General features: G+C 42.0%; 2 protein-coding genes across 6 annotated transcripts in view; one reads left to right on the top strand and one right to left on the bottom strand.

Moving 5' to 3' along the window:
- LOC112555635 overlaps nt 1-3260 on the top strand; it is a 143836-nt gene extending 140576 nt beyond the window's left edge. For all 5 annotated transcript variants that reach the window (XM_025224065.1, XM_025224066.1, XM_025224064.1 and 2 more), the window contains 4 exons: nt 378-1293; nt 1755-1886; nt 2483-2621; nt 2837-3260. In XM_025224065.1, the coding sequence (XP_025079850.1) occupies nt 378-1293; nt 1755-1886; nt 2483-2621; nt 2837-3174 (1525 nt within the window). In that variant the 3' untranslated portion in view covers nt 3175-3260. The remainder of the gene's footprint in view (nt 1-377; nt 1294-1754; nt 1887-2482; nt 2622-2836) is intronic.
- LOC112555637 (F-box-like/WD repeat-containing protein TBL1X) overlaps nt 3245-24321 on the bottom strand; it is a 33680-nt gene continuing 12603 nt past the window's right edge. The window contains exons 4-15 of the mRNA XM_025224074.1: nt 24155-24299; nt 11630-11762; nt 10975-11113; nt 8355-8418; nt 7852-7949; nt 7408-7468; nt 6964-7085; nt 5687-5761; nt 5348-5475; nt 4477-4642; nt 4141-4242; nt 3245-3988 (exon numbers count right to left, since the gene is read on the bottom strand). Coding sequence (XP_025079859.1) covers nt 3962-3988; nt 4141-4242; nt 4477-4642; nt 5348-5475; nt 5687-5761; nt 6964-7085; nt 7408-7468; nt 7852-7949; nt 8355-8418; nt 10975-11113; nt 11630-11762; nt 24155-24299 — 1260 coding nt within the window. The 3' untranslated portion in view covers nt 3245-3961. The remainder of the gene's footprint in view (nt 3989-4140; nt 4243-4476; nt 4643-5347; nt 5476-5686; nt 5762-6963; nt 7086-7407; nt 7469-7851; nt 7950-8354; nt 8419-10974; nt 11114-11629; nt 11763-24154; nt 24300-24321) is intronic.

Genomic DNA, 24321 nt, shown 5'->3' with positions numbered 1-24321 from the left:
TATCTTCAGTAACAAATCTGTAAACAGCTGAAAGAAATAGTGTCCCTTGTTCCTCTAAGAATAGCTGTTATGTCATTGGTTAACTTGCTAAATTTGTGGAGTTACTGTCCCTCATTTTTAAGTAAATTTGTATTTTTTTTTTTAAGTATCCTGCGATGAGAATTCCTAGTATTTATGTGGTTGAAGCAGGAAAATACACAATAGCCAGCTTTATTTCTGTCCTGCATGAACAGCTGGATTCGTAGTCTCATTAACTAAAAATACACAGGATGACTGAGGCAACTGTTATTTAGGCTTTTTCTTTCACTCTCTCCTGCAGCTACACAGACTGTTCATAGTTTATACTTGTTTTAAAGTTTTTTTAATTTGTCTTGCAGATTGTCAAGTCTGCAGGTGCCATCCCCTGTGCAATACTTGCACCAAAACCTGGAGCTGTCTCCTCCAGACTTTGTGGTTTCCTTTCCAGAAGAACCTATGGTGGCTACCCACACTTTTGTTGTCCTGGACACTCCATCTGCCTCATCTCATCCTTTCTTTGAAAGTTCAAGCGGCAGCTTTGCTAATGGACCACAGTCGGCATTTGTTGAAGGGTTGGATGCAAAGTCTGAGGTTTATCCCAATGGAACTTTGCCACTGGAGAATGAAGATGATGAGGTCAAATCGTCTGATGAGCTGGATGTGATGGTGTATGTGTTGATTGGATTGTTTTTGCTTTCGGATGTTTTACTGTTTATTTATCGGATGTCATGGATGATGGCTCAAGTCCATGCCTCGAAAGAAGGCTATGAGGATCGCATTCCTACAGATATTGTGTCTCAAAGAATTCTCGCCATTCAGACAGGCTACGATTTGAATCGCATGCAGGAAATGTATGAGCCGTACAGTTACTACTTAGAGAACAAAGAGAACATGATGGCTAGTGAAGAGAAGGGGTCAGAAAGCGAGTACAACACTTATTTCTGTCAGTCTTACCCCAAATCAAAAGATGATATTTTGCGTGAGATCATGACACAGAAGATAATGAACAGTGTGCAGCCAGCAGAAGACACTGTTGGTGTTAAGGAAAAGACAAGTCGAGGTGTTTGTGACTTTGTGATTGTACAGGAGAGTATTTCTTGCTGTCGCTGGATCATGCGGACGTTTATGCTGCACTTTGTGTGGCGCTTTGCCATTACAGCAGTGGTGGTTATGCTGCTGTGCTTTGTGGCGTATGTTGTAGATTTTTGTCTCACCATCGATGTCTTGCAAGCTGTTGTGGGAGGTCAGTCAGCAGTACAGGACTTTGTGCTGCAGGTAAAACATACTGAGCATATCATTTCCATAATACATACCGAGTTGCTTTCGGTACTGTTTGCTATACATTTTTAAAGTAGTTTCTTTGAGGGAAAAAATAATGAAGGTGCAAGTCTTTTAGTTCTTTAAAATAGAAAACATTTACAAGCATACAGCTCTTAATCCCTTTGAGCAAATGCAAAATGTAGTCAGATAACAGAGATGTTAAGCTGGACCAACACTGTGATGAATAGGGAATAATTTCGAGATTTGAAACCCCAAGGATAACGTTTCAGTTCACTCTACTTCATGTGGTGAAGATTAAACTCCACATAGCATCTTAAACATACAATAGCCTGATGGAGGTATATTCTTTTATAAAGGCTTTGAACATTTTTGTTTGGATAGGGAAAAATGAAATTGGCTTTCAGCATTTTATAGAATGATGTATTTTTTATGCAGTCTTGCAATATATGTCACAGGTGCACATAACGAACATGCACTTGGCCGAACTGGCCTCTCATCTGACCGAGGTGCTAGAAGAACAGATGAGGGCAGCTGATGTGGAGATCACCATGCTGAGTGAGCTCTTGATGTCCACACTTGCTACGCAGGTGAGAGAACTGTGAGAGGCACCAAGTCCTGGCAGGAGTGTTAACTGGGGCGGGATATAAATTTAATTCATTTTCTATCATATATCCAGATGTTTTAGAGATTGATACAGGCCTTTAGAGACACGTGCTTATTAAAATGCATGTTGGTGTATATATATATGGACCCATCTAGGAAGGGACACCTAGAACTGGATCCGATGGTGTGGTGGAGTCGTGGCCCTATGCTCCACTGGGGATGTAAAGGAATAAGAAGATAATGTATATATATTAGTTTTGACATGCGGCTTTAGGAAGAGCTGTGCTCATTTAAATATACACTGACATGATCCCTTTGTGCTAAGAAACACAACAGTCTTTCCAGTACAGATGATGAAACCAATAAAACATGTCAAGTCTTACCACGGACATAATTATGAAAATTATTTTATCTGTCCAAGACAAACCTTGTTTTCAAGCAATCAGTGTCCACTTACAATTCAAAAACAAGAACATCTATATGGGGAGAAGGGGAAAACCCACAACAGTTCCAAAATAAGTTTTCTTACTGTTGTGTGATACTAGCATTAAAATAAAACCTCTGCTGAATTTGTGTGCAGAGAGAGATGCTGTCATCACTTGTGGAGCAGATATGTCAGGATGCAGGAGGGCAAGCGTGCAACACACACCTTCACTTGCCAGACTTACCGAGCTGGCTTGCATGCCGAGTCCTGCCTGTAGAAGCACATTTTTACCAAGGTAAAATTTTTACCAAGCTCACACTCTAAAGCATATATAAAGCAAAATCTCCACAAAAGTTGATGGTTGCAAATAATCTGAGAAAAGCTTCACTTGCTGAGCACACTGATCTAAATGTGGTATCCATTTTCCAATAATATTGCTCTCTCTCTCTCTATAAGAGGAAAGAGTTCATGATGCAATGGAATTGCTGTTGTAGTTTTTATATTTTTCAGACTTGACAGCAGAGCAGCTACAAGATGTGGTAGTGCAAGAATTACAACCTCTGTTGAAGACGGTGAAAGAATCCTTGCTGTACTGTGTTGCCATTATCACTGGTGCACTGTGTATGACAACTCTCTGCCATGCTGCAGCAACTGTGGTTCGCTATTATATGATTGTCTGGGGGAAGCTCCCAAGAGTCCGCATTTATCAGATTAGTGAGAACACTAGCTTACTGTACGACTGTACATCAGGACACAATGGACAGATGCAGAGAAGTGCATCGTGGTTAGAGAGCTGTGAAAGTGGGGTGTATGTAGGTGAGAATGAAGACACACAGAGGGAGGTTTAAGACATTCATGGATTGGGGGGAGGGGGAGAATGGATGAAGCATGTGTGGATTGAGCATGAAAAGCAAAATAAATTTTTGGATATTTATTTTATTTTGGCCTTTTTATTTACAGTAGTACATTAAACTGACATACATGTGTGTGTGTGCTTCCATTTTTACTTGGCATGCATTCCCTGTCATCACCATATAAATTTCTGTAGCCCCCTTTCACACAAAAAGCAGTCACACAAAACCAAGCCTCAGATTTGAACAGCTCCACTACTAGAGACACCATATGAGGTGTGAATGAGATCATTCATCAATGCAAGGTCACAGGTCAAGGACTTTTGTGTAGCTGCCAAAGGTCACAAAGCATTACAACAAGAAATGTCAGAAGTCCTTTCTGTTCATCACAACCGTCAACTTTCAGAAGCAGTTAATAGCTACATGTAGTCAATTTTGCTGCAGTGAAACCTGGCACTGTGACCCTCTCTCCCTCGCAGTTGCTGCAGATATGGGGGATGGGTGGGTGGGGGAGCAGCCAGTGTTGTTGTCCATACTGTTACCCTTCCCTGCAAGTGTGACCTCTGCCTGGACTCCCAACGCAAGAAAGCAAATCTTGCACAACGATCACACAAGATGAGACCACGGTGACAACGTCAATGACGAGACAACAATGATGATGAGTACACCCACAGCCTTGCCAGGTTGAGATCGATGGCAGGCAGGCAGCTGCAGCCGGCCAGTGGCTCACTGTTCAGCAGAATTTGTCCTTGGGTTCGAGTCCATCTGCTGCCATGCTGCCTTTCTATTTCCTCAAGTCTAGCACAAACACCTGCACAGATGTACATGCAATCAAAATTTAACCTTTGTCATAATGTATTTTGCCTCAAATTAAAGTTTAAACCATCATTTTTTCAGTAACGCAGAGTTTACTGTGAATGCATTCTGAACACAGATGTGTTTCAAATGTTTAAAATAAATTACCGATCCATCTGAGGCACTGGCTCCTACTTTGTCACCACGATGATTCCAGCAAACTTCAAAGATCCCGCCTGTTCCTTTGTAACTATGTACCAGGCTTCCTGACTGCAAAACATCAACGGGTTTAGTGCATCATCCTTCACACTGCCTCGCCACACTTTGTACTGGAAGTGTTACTAGAGAATGAGAGACAGCTAGAAGGTCACGACCAGTTTCATCAACCTACATGCAGATAACTTAACCAGCACATTCCAAACATATCCACAGATAACCTGAAAGATGCACACATTTCATACATACAGATAACCTGAAAATTTGAAGTGTACACATATAACTAACCTGAACATTCCAAATGTGCACACATTTGTCAAAAGAACCACTTGCAAGGTATTTGCCATCAGGACTAAAGGCGACGCTGTAGACAGGTTCTTGGTGCTTGGTAAGCGTGTGCAGACATGTGCCACGCTCTACTTCCCACAGTCGTACAGTGGAGTCGAAGGAGGCACTAACAAAGTATTCACATAAAAAACCTCAATCACTGCAATTTCATTCAAAGTCAAAAAGACATAACAAAAATAGAACTAGCCCATGCCTTCAAGTAATCTCACAAAATAAAGATGTCAGATATAAAGATAAGAAAAATGAGGAGAAATAATTAATATAGGAAGCTGTCTATTTTACCAACATTTGTTTAACAATCAAAAGCAAACAGTGGGTCCCACACATAATCTTTCTCACAAAAATTCACAAAGATCTATCCATGGAATTCACGTTTTCTATTGTCAGGACTTTTGATTATCTTTAAGAGGAAGCAAGAAAAAGCTACTCTAAGAGCATACCAATAACAGCTAATAAATAACAGTTCCGCAATAACACATCATTTACATAAATTACTCTTTACCATTAACCATTCACAAATAAAAACAAATATAAATAAATAACAAGCGCTATACACGTGTCTGGTGTGACTTTTTAAACAAGACCCTCCTCCAGAGCATGCTTGATGGAGGCTAAACAGAGAAAACACTGGCTTGCAAACATAACAGAGTGGACCCATACTGTCTAGTAAAGGTCACTTTGCAGAAATCTATCAGTACAGCCATGACAGTTCAAGGAAAAGGAAGTGAATACTCTGCCTAAATGTGAAGAAAGATGAAGCGCATGAATGTATAAAAATGCATAGCAATTATGCAGGTAAGTGGAAACTCACCTGGCAAGGATGAGGGGAGCACTGGGATTGTTGGTGCCAGGACCCGTGGGGCTCCATTTGATAGTGTAGATCTCCTTATTGTGGGCCTGCAGGTCATGGACACAGGCATCCTGCTTCATGCTCCAAATCTGTCCAACACATTCATCACACTAGAGGAACTAGCTCCCAAATAGTTATACTATCTCTTGTTAACTCTCACACATCGGTACATGACTAATGATAATACTGGTGACAGTGTTGAGCTTCAGATTAACAACTTGTCCAGGTGGGATTGTGTCACATCGAAACATATTGTAATGAACAAAAATAAAAGTTGAAATATTTGGTAACATCATGCACCTTAAGTGTCATGTCATCAGAACAGGAGGCTAATAATAGGCCCTGCGGATCCCACTTGATGGCATTCACTTCATTCTGCAAACAGACAGCACAAATGCAGACTCAAAACATAAGAAAAAAAAAAGAAAAATGACAGGTATAGAAAATTAAAGCATTCAGCATTTTCTAAAATCATGGCCCTATGGTCCTCGAGGAGTAACAAGGACTATACATTTTCTAAAATCTATGACAATTCCTTTCTATTTTCTAGATACACAGCTACAAACATCACCATGCAGAGAAAGAAGCAACATTGCGGATATCAGCATAACATGGATATGTTTATATCGTAAAAGCTTTAATGGAAGAACGTTAATTGCAGATATCTGTAGGAAAAGATGTTCATGATTTTGACCTCTTTCAGTGCATAGTGAACTTTGCAGGTATGTACCCTGTGAATGGAAGAGGAATATTAGTCTTTTGCCAGAGCAGCTGGCTTGTCTTGTTGCAGTGACAAATGTGCAATGAGCTTCCAGCATTTTCATCTGCAAACTGCTGTACAGGGGAAATAAATGCTGTTACCCCCCCTGGTTTAAATATAACCAAAGAATTTTCTGGTCTTCTCCAAATACTTTATGAGTGGTGAGCTAAACATGACCGCACGGGGTAAATCCAAGTTTTTTCTGAGTTTAGTGCAGCAAATTCATCAGAATTATGGTGTATCTTGTGATTCTCTTTGTTCTGGGTCATCTTCATTTACATTAGATTATAGTATTTCAGTGAATTAATAACTGGAATTTGTTTTACCACATATCAAGTTTCCACCAGAAATATGAAAAGCAGTTTCCTGTTAGCTGGTATACTCCTACCTCAGGGCTTCTGCTTACGCAAAAAATTGCGTACAGTACGCTTTAAAAGTTCGGAGGACCCCTTCAATTTTCGTCAATGGGGCGAAGAACAGGGACCCCTTAAAAATCTGAAGAAGGAGTCCCTGGGACCCCAAAGAATTTAGCCTTAGCAGAAGCCCTGCTACCTAAAGGTAAGAATAATAAATTTTGCAAGGACTTTACCCAATTAAAAAAAGTGCACCAGTCTTATAAAGGTAAGAGGTCAATGTTGGTGTTAACATCTTTAACAAATGTGACTAATTCAATAAAGAAATTGCAGAATGTGACGACAAAGTCCGTGATTCTAAGTGGCAAGTATTTTACTGCTGCATCATTAGATTGCCTTGGAACCCATATATGTTTTTGTCTACAATCCACTGACTGCAAATATTTGACAACCACACAACTTACTGTGTGTCCCTGGAATGTTTTGATTGGGCGTTCATTGCTAAGGCGACAGACATGGATACACTGGTCTGTGGAGCAGGAGGCGAAGCTTGTGTTGTTCTGCCAGTCCACATCCAAGGCAGGAGCTGCACAACAGACAGACATGTCAAAAACATGAACACATGCCACAACTCCAAGAAACAGACTTCCCTATGATGTATCACTAGTTTGATTTGGATGTTTGAAGCAAGATTTTGCTCACAGATTCCATCTGTTTTGCTATTGACAATGCGTATTCACATACACATGAATCCACTCACACAACCATTCCTCCTCCCTCCACAAATGCAATGAGCTTTGTGTAAACAATTTTTTTAAAACATTTGATGCACTGTGTGTATGATAACATTATTTATAACATTTTACCCTCTCAAGTGCTGTTAGAATGCCAATACTCATTAAACTCACCTGAATGAAATGCAAACTGTTGATGACAAGCCCCCGAACTGGCATCCCAAATGATAGTTGTCTGTAAACAAGAAGAACTTATATCCACATTAAGAACAAAAACAATAAAGAAAAGAAAAATGTTAATGAACTATACAAAGCAAAAGATAAAACCTAAAAAAACTGATTAAAAAAAAAAAACAAAAAACCAACCAAACAAACTTTCGTATGAAATAAATGCTGGCAGCCTAATTTAAACACATTCACGGAAAACATAGCAGTTCCTAGTGCACACATTTCTTTGCTCTCACAGAATTCAGCAAGCAACTCTCATAGCAAAAAGGTGAATGTTTTCACTAATAGAAGCGAACTGACCACACTTTCAGCCAATAAATAACTTTATGGACTCCCTCACTTAAAATATAGTTTTCTAGCTTGTTCCACCTAAGTCAACAAGTGACTTACTTTATCTACACCTGCACTTAAAATATAGTTCCCTCGCTTGTTCCACTTCAGAGCAAAAATAGGTCCTTTATGTTGCCCCAAGGTATTCACTAGTCGACCTGCACAAAAAGTTGTCCAGTTTTGACATTTTTTAAATGCAAGCACCAAGCTACTAAGACAGATACATTGCAGGTTGAACAAATACTTTTTATCTGTGCATCTAATTGGTAAGTTTTTTCGTGTTAAAAAAATGTGAACAGAAGTTTCATTTTTCATCAAGAAAACTCAGAAATCAAGAGAAATTTTAGGTGGATAACTTTTATGTTTGATGCAGTCTTAAAAGAAAAAAAAAAAAGCCTAGCGATCCACTTTAACAAGATCTTTACAACAGAAAATGAATGACTAAAGCATCTTCACAGACTGATCAGCAAATCACTTGCTATTATACTGTAATCGTCCTCCTTGAGAAGAAACCCACAATAACTACTACAGCATTGTCACCAACAGTTCAGAAAATCACTTACCATCTGTGCTCCACAGCCTTGCATACCCATCGTAGGAACCTGTAGCCAGTAACGTCCCATCACACTGTAAGCACAAATATCAGTGAATTCCTGGGTGACTGTTCTCTCACCAGGACATACCTCTAAGCTTGTTTCAGTGGGTATCTGCTTTTCCTTTTTATTTCTCCTTCTAAGATTGATTGCTGATTTTGCTCAGCTATGTTTTGTTCAAAATTTTATTGCTCTGTCACATGTGATTGCATTTGTGTTGAACTACTCCCTGAGACAATTTCACATGGAACATGGTTTCCACCCTTGGGAACAACAGAATATTCTTCTTGCAACAGTGAAGTGGTGCAAGCTGGTCTGGTTATGTCACCCAGCATGACACACCATTTAATACTGTCATTTAGGGCCTATTGGAGGGAGGTCAACACTAAGGTGGACGGAGAAAAAACCTGGATGATGAACAAGAAGGAATGGACTTGCTCACAACTGCTCAAGACCAAAGTGTCAAACTTTGACTCGACTTTTTAAATCTGGTTTGTAAGGCTTGCCCTAATCTGTGACTGTGAAACTGTTTCTCCCAGGCAATCGTTACTCTGCTATTATTGAACAGTCTAAAAATGATAAATAGTTACTCTGCTGTTATGGAACAGTCTAAAAATAAATAATGAATAAAGCATATTTTAAAATAACTTTCCTTATCTTTTATGTGAATAGATTTCTTTACTTTGTGTGTGTAGCAAATAAAGCATGACCACTGAAATAAAAGTTTTACTAGGTTTTGAAAGCTTGTTATGCTCTCTGTGTAACAGTTTTTATTACCATACCATTGGACTAATCATCAATGCATGTCTTTTATTATCAGCTCAAGATAACTCATACTGAACAGAACTGAGTAATAAGGATCACTTCACATGAATGGCGGTAAAAATATTCTCTCCCTTGCCTCTTGACTCATTCTGTGATACATCTGCAGTGTATTCTCGAGATGCTATAACTTCATTACTTCAGTTAAATTTTACTCCACTTCAGGGTTTTGAACATCACCACCATCCCCACCACTCCAGTTTTATAAGTAACTTGCAAATAATGTCATTGTGGTAAGAACTTTATCAATGATAAATCAGAATTGTGATGAGGTGTCAACAGAATGGAAACTAAAAGTCCTTACTTTTGTTACAACTAGCTGTCTGTCTGACAAGACATCAACCATGAAACAGTTTACTGACAGTGCAGTGCAAACTTGACAGCCACCAATTAATGGCGTTCATGCATTAATTCCACCTGAGTAAATACAATTGCTGCACTGTTGTTCTGCATCCACATAAACAGCGTGACAAAAGGTTAAACTCAATATGGAAACCAATTACCATAATCCAGAAATAGCACGCTCTAAACCAGTCTCATGATGTTGAAGGCCAAGGGTAAAGGGCATCTGTCTGGGCTTGAGCCATTTTTTGCAATCAGGACAAGTGTATTTTCGCTCACAACAGTCTTGGAAAATACACGCACAAACTTAAACTTGCACTGAATACGAGGACACATTACTGCTACACCAATCGCAGGACATTGAGCACACCCACTTGACAAACGACATTTTTGGGCTATTTTTAACTCAGCCGAGTTGCAATACTTAAAGCGTGGCTTATTTCATAAATTAAAATTAAAATGAAAGATAATTGTAATGGTTATATATCAAATATTTCAAGCTGACTGGCTGAATGCTTTTAGATTTTTAAAAATTCATTCTTGTCATCTTCAAAAGTAACATCATTTTCAGACCTGGTTACCCTTTTTTGACAGACAAAAGAGTAGGTAATAGGTCATAACACAACAGCAGATATTGTTTTAAGTTTAAAAAAAAACATAAAAACCCCCAAAACTCCCCCCAACACACATACAGAATTTGAATTTGTAGATGAAATTAATCACAGAACCTTCTTGAAATCTCAAGTGCACAAAGTCTGAGGCAGCTTTTACAACAACAACAACAACAACAACAAAAAATTGCCTTATATGCCAGTTATGAATATTCTGACAATATGGTTTATAATATATATGTAATTAAATTCAGATAACATCCTTCCTAAATCTACTTTCAGACCATTTAAAACATCTGGCACGATTAAACAATTACAACTTTATCTGCTTTATGATTTTATTGCTTTTTGATATTGTAGGATTGTAGAAATTGCCTATTCTCTTTTATATTTCTTGAATTACCCCTTAAAATGATAAAGAGTTTAAATGACAACAGCAACTAAATCATTTTAAAAAAAAGAAAAAAAAAAACCTAAAAAATGAGGCTGCATTTTTGTGATCAGCCAAATAAATTTTTAAAAGTTCATTTGCATACTAGCCACTCCAGTGTTACATGAGTAACCATGAAAACTATTCAATCACTCTATAAATAATCAATGAGTTTTGAATACAGCAGCTTCTCTTCTGGTACAATTGAATATTTTTTTATTTAAAAAAATGTTCTGAATGATTGTAAACATACTTTCACTCCACTGGAAATTGTTTCTGTGACTTGGTTGAATTAAAACAAAAAGGATTAGCTCTTTGTCTAAAAATATGCCTGTTGGCAAAAGTACCCAGGACAGTAGTCTAAATGTGGACCAAAAAGGCTTACATTCCAATCTAAAGATGTGACATCTTTGTTACTGGGGACTTCTGTGCCACCTTTCTGAATACAGTGCCGAAGAACCAGCTGATTGGCACTATTAGAGTTGTCGTTCATATTCCATATTCTTGCTGTTGAGTCTCCAGACCTGCACATTCAAAAATATATTTTTGAAAACAAAAACAAAATGAAGCTACAGTAAAACTATTTCCCCTTAAATTGTTTCTCTTTCAACCAAGCGTTTGGCTGCACGGACCTGTCCATTTGCAAGATGAGGTTGGGGTTAGAGGAGAGGTACGCTATTGTGGGACTGAGTGATTCTAAAAAAAAAAAAAAATATAAAAAAGAGCAAAGTTGCCAGAAATGAATATAATATAGAACCATTTCATGCATCATTGTGATAATGTAAGTAATAAAGTCACATCTAGAATATGTGTGGGGAGGGGTAGGGGAGCGGAGGTAGACTGGAAAGGTAATCTTGTATGGTGCCTTAATGAAGATAGTCCTAATTCCACCTCAACTAAAAGGCAAAAAAAAAAACTTTTTTAAAATCATAAAATAAAATTTTTTAAATGTTAACATAAGTAATTACTACAGCAAAATCTATAATCTCTCTTTTTAAATGAAAGTACTTCCTAATACCAGAGCACAAAAAGTTGTGTACCCTGAAGCCAAGAGGTCATTAGTTGGGTTCCATGCACATATAAAGACTTCGGACTCGTGCCCCCTTAAAACTGTGGCTTTGTTGGTGGGGATCTCTACTGTTCCATCCATTTCCATTGCCTCGTGGTTATTGGCTGAAACAGAAAAAGTGGGTCTCTGTAAATGTCAGATGTAGGTCAAGCTGTCTGCAAAGACTTTTCTTAATAAAGGTTTAAAGAGTACAAGCAGTGTCTTATCAATATCAGCCGCGGCACTGGGAGTGTTCACTACACACAGCTCTGCTCAACGCATGGAGATGGATAATAAGATGTCAACTATACCAAAAAAAAACAAAACAAACAAACAAACAAAACACACACTTTGTGCAAGTAAACAATCTGCAAGTGCACAAGTAAATCAGATCCCAGAATGCATTCATCGTTGCCATCTTTTATTGATGACCTAAAAAAAAAGCCACTGGCAGTCCATCAAGATTGTGGGAGTCAACTTTCAACACGAAAGTCATGGCGCCTCTCCCATATGTCTGGCAGAATTTTGTCTTGTGTTAGGACATCTGTCCTTGCATGCCATGTAAACTTAGCCCATAATCTGAAAACACTCCATCCCATATTAAATTTGTATTTGCTACGTGTTTTATTCTTGCCATAATGCTGGACACTCTTTTGAAACTTGACAGCAAAATCTGTCCTCAGACATTCACAATGTTGTTCTCCCAAATAAAATTCAGTGCCTCCTTTTTTATATCTATCACTCTTTCTCTTCTTTGCCATTTGCTTTCCCACCAAAGCATTCATTCATTGAGGAGGCAGTGGCAGGATGAACAGCAATAACTACTTCATCAATACAATCGAGTGAAAAGGACTAAAAACTGGGTAACTTGAGGCGGCTCAGACATGATATATGAATGACCTCAATCTGGGGGCTGAGCACAAGCTCTGCAAAAACATCCTTGTCTGCCCACGCACAAATCAATAGGCCTCTCTCTCTCTCCCTGGCAACACAGACATGCCATTTCTGAGACTCCACCTGCAACACTTGTAGTGTTTCTGCTTTGCCGACATAAAATTATCGCTGGTCTTACTCTGCCACATAAGACTACAAGTGCTAGCATATTCATACGAATTCATACGATTTCTTTATCAATGAAGCTCTCTTTAAAGCATCTATGAATCTTTGTGTGACATAAATGGGTTTTAGAACCTAATCTGCCTATTTCTGTGTTCAGGACAAACTCCAGCTCTAAGAACAGCAGAAAAAAAAAACCAGCTGTGTGGAGTGGAGAGCAGAAATGAAGGAGAAAGAACCGCATAGTTCATCTGGGACAAAACAATTCCAATGATAGCCATCAGATAGCAAATAGAATAATCCTTCTTCCAGCCCCACTTTTGTTTATGTTTACTTTTATCTGGCTGTGATTGTGGACATAATGACTGAGCAGACAAAATGATGAGGTCCGAATTTGGTGTTTGAACATACATAAAACAGGTCAACGCCCACTGCCAACAAAAACAAAAAAAAAAAAAAAAAAGTGGCAGCCGCCCTTTCTTTTCCCCCGGTCATCCTTCATTCATATTTCTATGTGTGTGGTTCTGTTAACCTTATAATTAGCCCTGGGCCAGTCTGAGGTCAACCTCGTGTTCCTCCCGTCATGGGAATCACTCCAACAAGACGACCTTTATCTTACCTGTCTAAACCCACTGAAAGCCGAGTGACACCTGAGTTAGTGGCTCAGTATCTGCGTGGGAGAAGGTGGGAGCAACCACTTCCCGAAAATCTGTAACAGCCACCAAAGGCACAAAGTCGTCCTGCCAACGCCTCTAGCACAAAGTCATCAGGTCATCAATCAGCTGACAAGCTACATCCATCAAACAGCTTTTTTTAATCCTTCCCAGAAGGCAAGAACTCACGAGCGAAACCATAGCCGCCAGGTTACACAGTCAAACTTCACAAACTTTATTCTGGATTTATTTCATACACCCCTCATGAATCCCAATATCATCATAACTTAATGCCAGGGCTCACATTGCAGGTAAGAGTTAAGAGCCTGGTGCGAACACTTCAGTCACCTGACACCATCTGTTGATAGGAGTCAAGGGGTTCACAACATGTTCTTGTCTTTTCATTATGTATCGTGAGGTTACTATCAAATAGGCACAGTTTTTATACATATAAAACGAGTCGAGTAAAGGAGACCAGTGAGGTGCAATTTTTTCCAGAACAACTGAGTACAGCTCAAATCTGAGTGACTTCCTCTATCCCTATGTGTTCTCGTCATCTGTCTACAAACATCATGTACAGGTCAGGGTCGACATCAGGACTGTACATGCACATGTTTAGAGTGTTCAAGCCTCTGCCAGTGAGAGGGTGGGAACCGTATGTTAATCAGGACTGTGTTCAGCGTGACATTACGTCTGACCTCTTGTTTGACCTCTTTATGTGCATTATGTTTGTAGGTGTGTGTCTTGAGGACGGAAATGGATTATTCGCCCAGAGTTCGGGAAACAGGATGTTGTTCTCAGCATTACCCAGTAATCAGAAACCAAAAAAATAAATAAATAAATTAAAAAAATCACAGATCTCTAATGACACAGGCAGCAATGAATTAAGAAAAACAACCTTGTCTCCAGGCAGGTCTGTGTTCCACTGTGATAAAAAAAATCTCAAATGGCCTCATATTGCATAACTGCTCGTCTTGCTTCTTGATTTTTATTTATGTATATGTGTGTGTGGGGGGGCTCAGTGAGATGAAAAAGAAAAAGTCGCCTTTATACAGTTCAAGTAGGTTCAATGAAAATGTTCTCAAAGATAATCACCTGGGGAAGGGGGGAGAAATATCGAAAATGCCTTTTGTTGCAGGTAATCCCCCCATCACAATTCTCAGGTCATGGAATATTATTCTTGGTCATAAAAAACCATTATTCGCCAGACAGCGAACGACTGGGTTGCCTGCTGGTAACTTGCTTTACAATCAGCGTCCAAAGCCCTGGACAAAGCATGATGGCGATACACATTAAGAAGATGACCCCTTTCCTCAGCTGCCGACAAGTTTTGTTGCTGTTATCATTCAGATCTCGGGTACAACATGTAAGCGCACTTGAGGAGCTTGCACAGTTACCTTACCCTCTGCCCTACTCTCTCGGCCTAACACAAGTTCTTTCTCATACAACAGGAGTATTTGCGAGACTGGTTTGGAAATGTGTGTTTGTCAATAGAGTTCAAAGTTCAGCCATCTGTCGCCACTAAAAGATGTCACGCGGGTTTCATTGGGTTTTTACAGGTAAAGGTTGTCCCCTACCCTTTCTCGGGTCGTTGGGGAGTGAGGGTGCTGGAGACCTCCCTTTACTCGGGGCCAGCTGTTGGTGAGAGCGGTGCCTTACCTTCCCCAACCCTACCCGGACTGGGAGAGGTTTTGCAGCGCCATGTGGGTATCATACCCGGACGTCCCTCGGGACTCTAACTACTTCACAATCCGCTCCCCACAAGTTTAGATAAAATAATGATTTCCTTAATTGGTTGGAAGGGAAGTGATGAATGCAACGAGCGAGAGAGATCCAAAGTAAATGGTGGCTGTCATGTTTGCAAAGCTGTGTACACAATACAACACCGGGGTAGGGGAGGATGTTAGTGTTTTACTCCGAGCCAAGGCTGTAGCACATGCAAAGAAATATTAAACAATGCCAGGAACAAAAATATCAGCACCTCAGTCTAGTTTCTCTGACGACGACCCTTTCCCATCCCAGGACGAACACCTACGGTGATCTATATTACGGACAAGGCCAAGCAACTATTAATCAGATTTATTATTATTATCTGCTTCATTGAGAGGTCCCAGTTTGCATCAACAACCTGCAGACAGCCGCGACTACCATCAATCTTGAATCCTGCAGAAACACACATGGATAAAGGAAGCCATCACAGCTCACCTCTCAGCACCGGTTTTGTTGTTGACGCAGCAAAAAAAAAAAAATTCCTTACCCTCATTTCCCTCAACCCCCTCCCCCCGCCAACCCACATCACACTGTTCGCATCCGTCAGACTAAACAGCACGAAATTACCCCAACAACAACAACCTGTTGTCGATCCGCCCAGTGGGGAGACAAATGACCGCCATTCTCTAATGCGCTTGGCACGTCTTGCTGCGCGCGCAGCCCCCGTCCCCGAGGAGACAGCCTGATGTATTTGTTTCTTCTCCAAAGCAAGAATTAAACACCAATCGTCTGTAGAGCCTGCAGCTTCTACCCGACTCCTGCTGCAGAAACGGCGGCGAAAGGTGGGTGATACTGCTTTCGCCTCGTCAGCCACCCTCCTCCTCTGCTGCTCACCTCACTTTTACAGGTGTGCACGTGAAAATTTAAAAAAATATATACAATGACCAGCTAACACAATGAACCCAGGTTTTCTACCTGCTCTCTTTCTACTTGCACAAACCCTTCATTGAGACTACGGTGGAAATACTTAACGTGATTCTGCAGCTGCTGTTAGCACAGAATAACACGAAGCAGCTGTTAGCACAGCATACATGACGCAGCTGTTAGCACTTAATAACGTGCAGCTGCTGGCATCATGTTAGTGCAACCTGTAGCCACGAGCATCATGTTAGTAGACTGCGGCTGTAAGCATCCCACTGTTGGTGTAACCTGCAACTGGGATGAAGCCCCAAGTACCCACGCGCCAGTCGGCGTGCACATAACCGAGAATCACAGAGGGTCTGGAAGCCCTCCAGCTGCTGTCCCCTTTATACGACAAGCAGCTGGTAAGTCTTGCAGTCTTTCGGAACCCTCCGGCACTTCACTTTTTTTCCGGGTTAGCCACACAAGCACGTGACCTTTATAATAAAGCAGCCACCCACCTCCCACCCGGCACGCCACATAAATAAAGCCGCGAGGTCGGCGTACAAAAGGGCGCCAAAGTAAAAATAGCACGTACCCAACGATGCCTCGCATTCTGTGCACGTGCTCGCCTCCTCCTCCTCCTCCTTCCGCACGCCGGAAACGCGTCTTGGGAGGGTTGGGGTCTCCAGCCATCATCCCCCCTCCCTCTCCGCCTCCCCCCTGCAAGCTGCGGCGCGCCCGCTGGGCGGTTGCCAAGAATGCACGAGCGCGCGCACATGGCGCACCTTGGCGCGAGTGCAGTGGTGCACGCCAGGGAATCCGACTTCCACTTTGTCAGACCAGCGCATGCGCAACGGGACCAGGGGCCGTCTCCCAACACTGACCGCCTGCAGCTCCCAGTCTCATTTTGTGTGGAACCTCTTCTAAAGACTACCCCCTCAAAATATAGTCAACGGGAATGCGTTCGTTCACCTCTCACCTTTCCCACTCCCTCCCCATGCAGGCACGTGCGCACGCACGGTGTACACGTGGCATGTGTCTACCTGTGAAGGGGCCAGGTACCACGCGCACCTTCATCAGCTCAATCCGTCTGCGTCCTAGTCTGGCGACATGTATGGCGGTCAATACTCGCAAGGGCTGAGCGGTGCTCAGTGATCACCTGTTGTCGCCGACTGCAGTCCACAAAGCATGGCGCCACACCCTTGTCGCCGCCTACTCACAAACACACCTTAGACAACCATGTTTGTGTAGGAATGTAGCTCTGTGCCGGCTTAGGCCACCCCTCTATAGTAGGGGCTTTCCCTCGTTCCGCCCTTCACACCGCCGCGTGTTATAAATAATTGTGTGTGTGTACACAAGAGGCGAGTCTGTCAGCCACTGCGTCTATACACTTACTTTATCCCCCTTACATTACCACCCGGTCCAACTTAACCGTGCTGGTGCCAGTGAAGCGATGAAATAAGTATATGAAACATACTTTCTGTGAAAAGGTTGATGACCTTTCTGGCAGACAGCTATAAATATTGTTTCCCGTCTCAATGTATTCAAGCAACTGAGTGAGAATAACTGGATTAAATTATCTTAGTAACTGCCTCGACAGATGTTGCCACACTTTCCATGCAGAAATCTCCTTCAAATCACCACACCCACCCACTTCAGCGCCTGACAACAAAAACTGTTGCTGGCGCCGTTGCATCATCCGGCGTCCCACAAGCGCGGACACGTCAGGCAAACACGCGTGACCTGGCGGGCCGGGGCGGCCGTGACGTCACAGTTGGCAGGTGGGGGCCGCCATGTTGCTGCACTAGCGTACTAACCGCTGCGTCACCACAGCGACCGGCTGCAGGGAACTGCGCCAGTCCCGGAGGTCACAACACGCCCCCGCAGTCTGTGTCGACAGTGATGATGCTCTTCTCACTCTCGTAAGAAATATTTACAGCAAAATGTCGCCGAGTGGTCATACAGAGTTTCTCTGACCCGCGTTTTACAGTAGCCGGCCTAGGTGAAAATGCTCCTCCCCCGGCAGCTTCACCCCTCCTACGAATCTCTAGGTCGCCCTGATGGACGTCCGTGTAATGTTCGCTAATTGTTTTCTATGTGGTTCCTAATGGCGCCGGAAGTCTGTGTGAAAAGTGATGCGCTCGCTCAATCACGTCGCATGATGTAAGAGCGCCGAGTGCCAGTCAGCAGGAAATGACCTGCACAGGCTGACCTTTGCAAGGTGAAGGCAAGACACGCGCAGTGACGCATGAGACGCGGACCACGCAGGCTGTCCTCCTCCCAGCCACCTCTACCCTGCCTCCTCCCCGTCCCCCGAGACCCGACAAAGAAAGACACAGTGCGTGGGTCTCCGCGCGAGCGCACCAGAACATGCGACCCTCACCTTGCTCCAGTGAATAATTACAAAGCTGCTGCAGCAGGCAGGTAAGGGGTAGGTGGCCACAGGGAAAGGTGTTGGGAGGCGAGAGGAGTATGGGGGGAGTATTGTCTGTAAGGAAACGGGTTAGGCAAGATAATGGACGGCTGAAACACAAGCCTGTAACACAATGTAGGTAATGCACCATCTTTAGCTGGCGAGGGAGAAGTGGGCGGCTACTGTCACGTCACACAGAAACACTGAACTAACCTGCCCTCCCTTCATCTCCGCTACCTTCATCGCCCTACCGGTTATCTACCCGCCCAACACTGCCACCCACTTACCGCCTACGTTCTGTGAGCGCTCTGGCTGTGGCACTTCATTCTCTCTGTGTGTGGCACAGGGTGCCTAGACACCCGGGTGTGTGCTCAACAGAAAGAAGTAACAACCTCTGAAACATGTAGGTTATGCTGCACGCACGTGTTGGGACGTCCAGGTGTGAAGCACTGGATCCTTTTTCACCTAGTGCACCTTAGTACACAAAGGTCGTTACCGACAAGCAGCTATACATATATTGCTATACATATTATAATGCTATACATATATTGCTATACATACATTGCTATACATCTAATACTATACATATATTGCTATACATATACATGTAATATAATCTGCGTGGACAGGTGGTCGTCAAATTGTCGTTACACCGTTGAATGAAATGTTTGTTATACACTTTGTAATTAAACGCTGGCACTTTTTTAAATGATAAGTGTTTTGGGGGGATATTCTCACGGACTAATGGACCTGGCAGATGCCATGAAATATCTGACGAGTTTTTACTTTGTTTTGTGAGTTGTTCAGTTTACTAGTATCTTGGTCTATATGGCTAAGGAAGGCAACGTCTGACCCCAAGAGGCAGCGTTTGATATATCAGAAGGTGCTTGTCCCCAGAGACAGCATCATTTAGTGGATAAGGTCTGTCCCCAAGTGGAGATGTCAGTTGTTTTGTTTGTGTGCTTGTTTTTACGACTCAAGATAACTTGCGAGTGTGTGTGTGTGTGTGAGATACATATATACATAGATTTATGGAACACTAGTCCCCAAGCGACTGCTGATACAGTGAAAGCAGTGTTATGCCGAACTTTACACTTCTTTATTCTTAAGTTTAACATCAAGAAAAGGAACTTCCTCTCAGGACTGCGTTTACAATTAGACATCATTAATAAGTAATAATATCATACCTTAAGTAGCAGTAAGGATTAACTGATGTATGTTTACTATGGAATTATTTTCAACATTGTGTATATTTAAAATTATTAAATATACACAGGCCTACAATAGAGGTAGAGTTATTTTCTGACAAAAGAACTTGCAAATGTCCAGGCGCATATGTTGAACCGGGTGGGTGAGACACACATAAAGAGGAAGCTAAAAAATCCTAAGAGCAGTTCATAATGTTTATAAGGATCCCCGATCTATGCGCCTGTACCCAGCGATTGCTCCCTCCTCCTCCCCTCCTCTCAGCTCCGCCACCTCTCAACTAATCCCTTCTGGCGGTGTTCAATGTGCTCACATTAAGGAACTGTTGTTGGGTGTGCCATGACTGTTGACGCTGTTATATGAGCCTCCCTCCCTGAAGGCTGTTCCCAGCTCCTGCCAACAACATTCTGGTCTTCCCCCGGGACGCCCATTCTTCTGTGTGTCGGCTGGTTCAAGCTCCCCCATTGTGTGAACACGAGGCTAGCAGACTCAAAAGTGGGGCAAGGCACCAGCCATGCTAGCATTCACACACAGAAAATGTAGGTATACCTCTCGATTCTGAGGAGACTGCCAATAAAAAGAAAACAGCATCCATTTAATGATCGACGGGGTTCTCGTCAGCTTTCTATATATAGCCTCGGAATGCCTGCCTGTATGGGAAGCGTGCTACTATTCTGGCCTGCACGATGCCAGGAATGTGGGGTACTGCAACAACCACTGCAGACAGTCTACACCACTGAAGGTGCCTCCAGGTGTAAACAAGGTGGCCTTTCCACGGTTGCCGAGGAGGCAAGGACTGACAAGCGCACTCTTCCGGCTCTCAGAGAGAGAGAGAGAAAGAGAAGAAGCAGGAAAAGAAAAGAAAACCATAAAAATGAAGGCAAAACATTTCGCTCCGACCATTTCTGGCTGGTTAGTGCATGAGAGGCTAGTCTGTTGCCTCATCTTGAGGACGAGTGAGATAATCAGCTGCTCTGCAATTCAACACTCGGGAGCAAAAGAAAAAGAGGACAGCAAATGCAGGAAGAAGACGACAAAGATAAGGCTCTTTGAGAACTACGTGCCGAGAGCTGTCTGGCCCTACAGGCAAGGTCAGGGTGGATAAGACTCCACACACAATGCAGCATGTTCTGCGTACCTTCAGTTCTTGAAACTTCCTACCATACATCACGCTGAACTGTGCCTTGCATCCCATCATGAACCCTCAAGGCCGAGCAAGGCTGTTTATTTTAAGCCAGCAACTAAGGCTATATCACGGTAAGGCAGCCAGCCTGTAAACAGATGCCACATGCACAGAAAGAACAGCGTGCCTGAGACAAGATTGGAACCTATGCCATCCAATCCGCACTGTGTTGGTGATAGACGCTCATCCTTGCGCCACCGGACTGAAAGGGTGGGATGACTTGTAAATGGACACAAAAAGGAAGGCTTAGTGTCAGAATAATGCTGTCCACTTTGGGTGGATCTACCCGAGACGTGACAACTCCCCCGCGCTGCTTCTGATACTGCTGAGAACTTACACCTGTATTACTACCGACGAGAAAGTGCTAGCAAATGACAGGGAGACATAGTAGTGACAATCTACTTTCTGAAAGACTTGGAGGCAAATGCAAAGTGTACAGTTCTATTATATCTCCAGCTTAATATTAATAGCTGTACAGTCACCTTTCGAAAACAGACAAATAAATGGGGATGAAACAGACAGTAGTGCACTGAGTGAAGCAGAAACAGCTTGGGTTTAGAAAGGTGAGGGAGGGGATTGAAAGGAGAAGAAAGGGCAATGGTTTCCATGATAACAGGGTTGCCAGGTACCCCTTACCCACTCACTAATAATCAACTGCTTGCAGCTCTGTTTAGAAATAAAGAATACTAACATCCACACTGTCCCTTTTCAAGAAAATGTATACTTACAATCTTTATCACTTCCAAACGCTTTGGTGTAAAATTTTCTTTTTCACATGGATGAAGACAGAAAATATACATGTTTGTTAAGAGCTGACGTTTACACTTATACAGCAATACCAAGAAATTCATGCAAATAAACTTAAACACACTTAAGGATTGACTGTGAAATGTCACTGGCCAACAAACACACAATCACTTCTGTGACAAACTGCATATGAAAGAATGGCAAGTGTAGCTAAAACAACACTCACACCACACACAAAAGCAAGCATTTCAGCTTTGTGTCTAGCACACTTCCTAGCGTCATTCCAGTGAGATTCTTGCCTAAGCCTGTGCCTGCAATTCTGGGAGGGAAGGGTTAGTGGGGGGTTGTCATAGAAAGGAGAAAACCCTGTTAAAAGACAAGGTCAAGGCTAACTGTTTCATCAACAGTTTTGGAGACAGAACAACGTATCTGTGGGTGCAATCAATCTTTCATCAGCGCAAGCAGACCTCCCAATACTGGCCTCAATCTGCCACTAACAGCAACAGGAAAGCAGTTCTCTCCCTCTTCTTCTTCTTCGACAGGGGGAGAGGGGTTGAGGTTAACAGGGGGTTGAAAAAGCGGCAGCAGCAGAACTGCTTTTGATTAAAAAAGCTACTTGGGTAGAGGCAGATCACAGAGAGCCTGTTATTTCAACTTTTTAAATGTTTTGTTCATCTAGGCAACGGCGTTCAATACATGCTGCAAGCTAAATTAAGTCTCTGACCTTGGATAATCCTAGCCTTGTAGACTCCAAAGGTAGGCGGTGAGAAAAAGGAAGACACCCTACCCCTACCTCTGGATTCGAGGTCAAGGGCCTTATTCACCTTTTCCTCCAGCACCACTCGACACAATAACAAGCCAATGACCTTGCAACTTCTCTACCAGCAGATACCCTATCATCCTCTCCTACAGCAGTAGATAGTCCTCATCCTATAAGTTTTAGTGAATTTTCTGGAATTTCTGGAATACAATACGCCATTCAGGCCAACAGCCTTGACTAAGCACAAATAAATATCCGCTCTCTTCCTCAATCAAATTATCATGAATTTCAGATTAGAAGCCATGACTCTTTTCTCTGCGGCTTACAAAGCGATGCAGCTTGTTAGCCCATTTTTCCAATTCCGATTAATTTGTTGATGAGCATCACATTAAAGTGTTAACTGCTTACATTTTAAAATCAAAGCTACATACAATTGCAGCATTCAGATCATTTGCTCAAGCACACACCCTCATCATACCGAAAACGAAACGAAATGTCAGCAAAGCAGCTTTCAAGGTGATTGAAAAGTTGTATATATTTGCGGCTTGTTTGTGAATAAAGTAGTTTTTTTTAATTTGTGTGTGTATCTAATATACAGGTGCGCTCAATAGACCCAAATTTATGGTATACTTTTACAGAAAGCATACAGTAGCAAAAGAAGGGTGACACATGGTAAATCATGACCAGTTACTATTTCTCAAGGGGAAAACATTCTAAATCATTAAGCAAGGGTAAAATTTCATCATCAGTCCACATCTGTTACAACTCACACAGTGATCAGACAGTAACTAACCACCAGAGCATTCACCATGTGCCAAAATATGAGGAATGTCTTTAGCCAAAAGCTGCTCTAATATCTTGCGATCTACCAACAAAGCTGACACAAGATGCAAACTCAATAATAATAACAACAAATTATGAGGGATAAAAAAAAAGGAACATTCATTATGTGAGACAGGACACCTACAAGCACATATGTGGGCTTCTTATTGGATGATTTTGGAGAATTATGCAAGCAACCTTCATCCCAAGGGTACACCATTTCCAGTTTGTTGTCTGTTGTTGATATGCATGGCAATCTTCTTCAAATAATAATAAAATTATTGTTGAAGTTGTTGTGTATTGATCAGTCCTCCAAGTGTCCAACATTCTTTCATGGATTTTCAAAGGTTGATCAAATGAAAAAGCTTTTGCTGGTAAAAATGTGGATTTATTTGTGCATGTGCAAGCATGTCTGTGTGCATGTACTGACACATGTAAACGATGCACCTAGTTTAGAAAAAGCAGATTGTGGTTAGGGTTAGGTGATTCACAGGCAGGCTGAGGCTGTACACATTGAAAGTTAACATGCTGTGGCTAAATTACAGTTCGACCAAATAGCGCAGGCTAATTTTTAAGCAGCTAATTTTGTATGGCCCACGAATGATGGTATAAAGATCATTCCTTGGAGGAAAAAGAAAGTTTCCCATCCCTGGTTTAGACAAAACAAGCAGCTGCTTTTCTTAAGTTAGATATGGAAAATCAGGACTAGTCAGATAAACACAGAAATACTAAAGAATATCACTACTTGAAGTTATGAAATTACAAACAATATAAACAATGAAGCTTCACGCACAAGAGACTTGAAGGTAACAACAACGAAAAATGACTAAAAGTTCAACTCTATAGATTAATGACAATTTGTATTCTCTTTTACTTCATTAAACACTAGTTTTCTAGCCATGCTGTACAGACATACAGATGCAAATATAACAATGCCACATTATGTTGTAATCTTTATATGGCCTGTTTGAGTGAGATGTGTGAAACGAGCACTCAAGTGTACAAAATAAGTATTCACAGACTGTGGGAAACAAATACTAACAGTGTGTGAAAAGAGTACTCACAGACAGTGTGGGAAACCTCCTCGCCATTAGTATTGGCAGTTTCCGTTTTGACATGAGCCTTTGCTGCCTGTTTTCGACTTTCCACTACATCTGGCATCACGGCATCAATCAGGGACAAAGACTCCAAGCCTCGCTCTGACCCATCCTGAACAAGATTTTAAAAAAGT

The sequence above is a fragment of the Pomacea canaliculata genome, linkage group LG14 (genome assembly GCF_003073045.1).
Source record: "Pomacea canaliculata isolate SZHN2017 linkage group LG14, ASM307304v1, whole genome shotgun sequence".
In the NCBI taxonomy this organism is placed as follows: Eukaryota; Metazoa; Mollusca; class Gastropoda; order Architaenioglossa; family Ampullariidae; genus Pomacea; species Pomacea canaliculata.
Note: the sequence above shows the minus strand (reverse complement) of the source record. Positions and strands in the feature narration are given on the sequence as shown.